This window comes from Pundamilia nyererei, unplaced genomic scaffold (assembly GCF_000239375.1).
Source record: "Pundamilia nyererei isolate P.nyererei 1_Seehausen unplaced genomic scaffold, PunNye1.0 scaffold00202, whole genome shotgun sequence".
In the NCBI taxonomy this organism is placed as follows: Eukaryota; Metazoa; Chordata; class Actinopteri; order Cichliformes; family Cichlidae; genus Pundamilia; species Pundamilia nyererei.
The window spans coordinates 870,722-874,482 of NW_005187603.1; the positions used below are offsets into that span (position 1 = coordinate 870,722).

The 3,761-nt window shown below is 40.6% G+C and overlaps 1 protein-coding gene across 1 annotated transcript in view; it reads right to left on the minus strand.

Annotated features, from left to right (window-relative positions):
- The window catches only part of cdipt (CDP-diacylglycerol--inositol 3-phosphatidyltransferase (phosphatidylinositol synthase)), a 3,000-nt gene extending 1,048 nt beyond the window's left edge, over window positions 1-1,952 (minus strand). Inside the window, exons 1-4 of the mRNA XM_005747714.1 lie at window positions 1,788-1,952; window positions 1,044-1,178; window positions 338-491; window positions 90-171 (exon numbers count right to left, since the gene is read on the minus strand). Of these exons, the coding sequence (XP_005747771.1) occupies window positions 90-171; window positions 338-491; window positions 1,044-1,178; window positions 1,788-1,830 (414 nt within the window). The 5' untranslated portion in view covers window positions 1,831-1,952. The remainder of the gene's footprint in view (window positions 1-89; window positions 172-337; window positions 492-1,043; window positions 1,179-1,787) is intronic.
- Window positions 1,953-3,761: the final 1,809 nt, after the last annotated feature.

Consider the following 3,761-nt stretch of genomic DNA (forward strand, 5'->3'; position numbering starts at 1 on the left):
CACACACACACACACACACACACACACACACGTTCACTGACTGTTCCTTTAAAATTCATACGGACACGTTTATCATACGACACACAGACCTTGGAGGTGTAGTAGAGGCGTAGGATGGCGTTCCCAGAGAGGTCGATGGTTTTATGGCTCGCTGATCCCTTTACAGTCGAGCTGAGGAAGACAGATAAGAAAACACGATCAGCCGCAGCACAACACCTCGTCCTTACACCTGTCATGGCTCTAAAACAGGTCACTGGGCAACATGATCTGATTCAGTCTGTTCAGGCCACACAGCTAAATATGACTTCACCTTAACAACCACAGAAACATCGCCCACCTGTGCAGGTGCAGCCAGTGGCTGGCGATGTCCAGACACATGCTGAGCTGGAACAGGAAGGCGTAGGAGGGGTAGAGCAGGGATAGGTTGACCAGCAGACACATGGTGGCGCAGCGGTCAGTCAGCATGTCCAACATGGCGCCGAACTTAGTGGCTGAAACAGACAGAGAGCGGCCCGTGAGACCAGAACACGACCTGCTGCAGGAACCGTCATGGCTGCAGTTCCTCTGACGTCCAGCAGAGGCTCCAGCAGCAACTGAGTCAATGTTAAAACTCCACAGCAGAAATAAACACAGCCTAAAGCTCCCACAAAGATTGTCTCACGAGACAGCGAGCATAAAAACGGCCTGAGACGCATACAGAAATCTACTCAGGGGCGTCCTCCTACATCAGCGGGTGTTTCTGCAGATATGGTAGATGTTGCACCTGACTGGACAGCGAGGGATCCACCTCACCACTGCGTGCTTTTAACGTACCACACCGACCCACTATGACTGTGAAGCAGTGAGAGTCGTTAAAATGACCCAACCACACTCCTTCCATCTTTTATATACAGAGTGTGGTTATCACCCAGTATAAACATCAGGAAAACAAACACGTCCTCCATCCAACACAAAATCCACATTCAGTCAAATCCTGCCTTCAGGAGTCAAAACTGGACGTCTGTCTCACACACACAAACACACACACACGTGTAAATACATACACTGATTGAGCGCTCGCGCTGCATGGCCGTCAAAGGCATCCAGCAGAGCGCTGAGCAGGTAGCAGAAGACGGCCGGCCACGGGCAGCAGGGCATCAGGAAGAAGGAGATCAGGGCCAGCACCACCCGGGCATAACCTGCAGGATCCAACCAAGGTGAAGAGATTTATTCAGAAACAGAGTGCGTTTTAATGATTTCAACACTGATTATCTGTGATGAGAAAATTCCTTCTTATTGCATATTATTTGTCATTTTTCGCAAAAACAATGCACTTTGTTATGTCTCTACACTTGCTACCTATTCCAATAAAATTTATTTTACAACAAAAATAACAAGATAGAAGCTTATGAAATACTTCACTACACTGGGTACAAACTAGTCCACATACGATGAATATCTTATGTTATTTTCATAATTGAAGGCATTTAAAAGCATCATATTGAAGTTGTAAAAACCCATCGCTCAATGGCCTGATCAATCTTTTTATCCACAATAAAATCGGACATATTTCAGGGGAAAATGCTTATTTATTATTACGCAAACAACTACAATACAATAACACAACGTGCCGTCCTTTCCCATTAATTTGGCTTCCACTGTGACGTTACTCAGCTCACTTTGCCCAGATAAAGCAGATGAGCCGGATTCTCTAAATTGGATGTTTTTTGAATGGAGTTCGGTGAATTTTACATTTCGCCGGCTAAAGCTAAGCTAGCTCCGCGTCGCTAAAGGCGGGAAAAACTCACCGATTAAATTAGGAACGAAGAGGAAAATGTTCTCCGTCTCCATGTCTGCGGCAGTTTGTGCGACAAACGGAGCGCCTGTTCTGCGTTTTTATCCGCAACAGGGTCTTTGAAGGAAACTGCAGGCGACTATTTGAAAAGGTCACTTCCTGTCACCCAAAGGGCTCTTCACCGGAAACAACAAGGTTACAAATTCCGGTTGTTTTCAGAATAAAGGTGGAATGTTATGACAGCGTTTTGTTGTTGTTTTGTCAAATAAAAGTACAAACTTATAGAAAAACTAAAGGGAGCTTATGCCGTTACATTGATGGAAAAAAAATAATTAAGAAAAAGAAACTTTTGTGTGTGTCTTTAAGTTTGCATTGGTAAGGATCTTCACCTTTTGCTCTACCTCATCTCACTCTGAAAAAGGAAATGAAACGTAAATTAAAAAAATATGTATTTTTACCAACAGTAACCATAACATAGACTAAAACACATATTTAAAACCCATTTACATGGAGATAAACCCTGTAAGCAAAACTCACTCTTGGTTGTGTTTTAGTCTTGAATGCATTTAATTTAATTTTAATTCTAACACAAACTGCAAAACTTTCTAAAAAGACAAGCGTCATTCTTCTTTGCACTTCCTTCTGGAGCGCAGCGAGGAACTCCCTCACACAGAAGACATGTTCATGCTGAGGAAAGTCCGTAATGCCATACGTAATGAATCGGAACCAGAAAGTCTGCGCTACAGTTTGATGGAGCATTGGCTGTTTCCCAATTCAGGGTCTGCAGCCTTAAAGGCCGCATTTCAAGGCCGATTATTCCATATCCCAAAAAATATTTTCAAAAAGGTGGGAGGGTTGGATTTTCTCCTGAAATGTGATTTTGATATATTGAAGTTGCCTGTAAAACTGTCAGAATATCATAAGCAGGTCTTGTCTTATTGGAAGATGGTGTTTGCCCATAACTTTTCACCACATTGCTCCACCTTGTGGAATAACAGAACAATTACAATTAATAAGAAGTCATTGTTTATTAAAGAGTGGTATGAAAAAAACATAATCTTTATAACAGACTTACTTGATGAAATGGGTCAGTTTCTCTCAGTGGGTGTTTTTAATGCTAAGTTTAACATTCAGAGTTCCCTTAGAGAATATGACAAGGTTTGTAAGGCAATCCCTTTACCTCTGTTGAGTTTGATTCAAGGTTATTTGTATTACTCTAAGGCACAAATTAGTCTACCTTCTTTACATCTAAACCAGATTCCTTTGACGGATAAAAACTGTAATAATAAAACCATGAACAAGATATTTAAAAACAAATTATTTCACGACTTTAACAGTAACACAAAACTAAAAGGGAGTAATATTAAAATAACGAACAAATATACGCACTTTTTAAAATGGCCTATCCCCCCCAAAGTCAAAGAAATGCAATTTAAAATAATTAATGGATATTACCCAGCAGCTGAAATGCTTAAAAAAGGTTTGGGTTTGAGGTAGAGCCATGTGGATTTTGTTCACAAAATGTGGAAAGTATTGATCATTTGTTTTTTTCCTGCTCAGTAACAACTGACTTTTGGCAAGATCTAGTAGACTGGTTGAGTATAAGAATAGATGGGATGACCCCACTGACTCTAACACAAGTTTTATATAATAATGGCGATCCATCTAAGGAACTGTCCATGCTACACAAGGTGGTGATAATTATGGGCAAATACCACATACACAAATGCAAATGGCAAAGTAAAAGACCTTCCCTAACTGTATTGAAAATTGAATTAAAATCTTTTTTGTCATCTTTAGAATTACTGAGGGATTCATGTAAAGAGGCTGCTTTGATATGCGACAATGGGACTCAATCTCTATCCTTTTAAGGATTGTGTTTTTGGTGTACTAAGTAAGCCACATGTATGTTAAAGTGTTCGCAGAAAGGAAACTGTTATATGTCATAAAAATGGCCTTCATATATTTATGTATATGTATATATGTG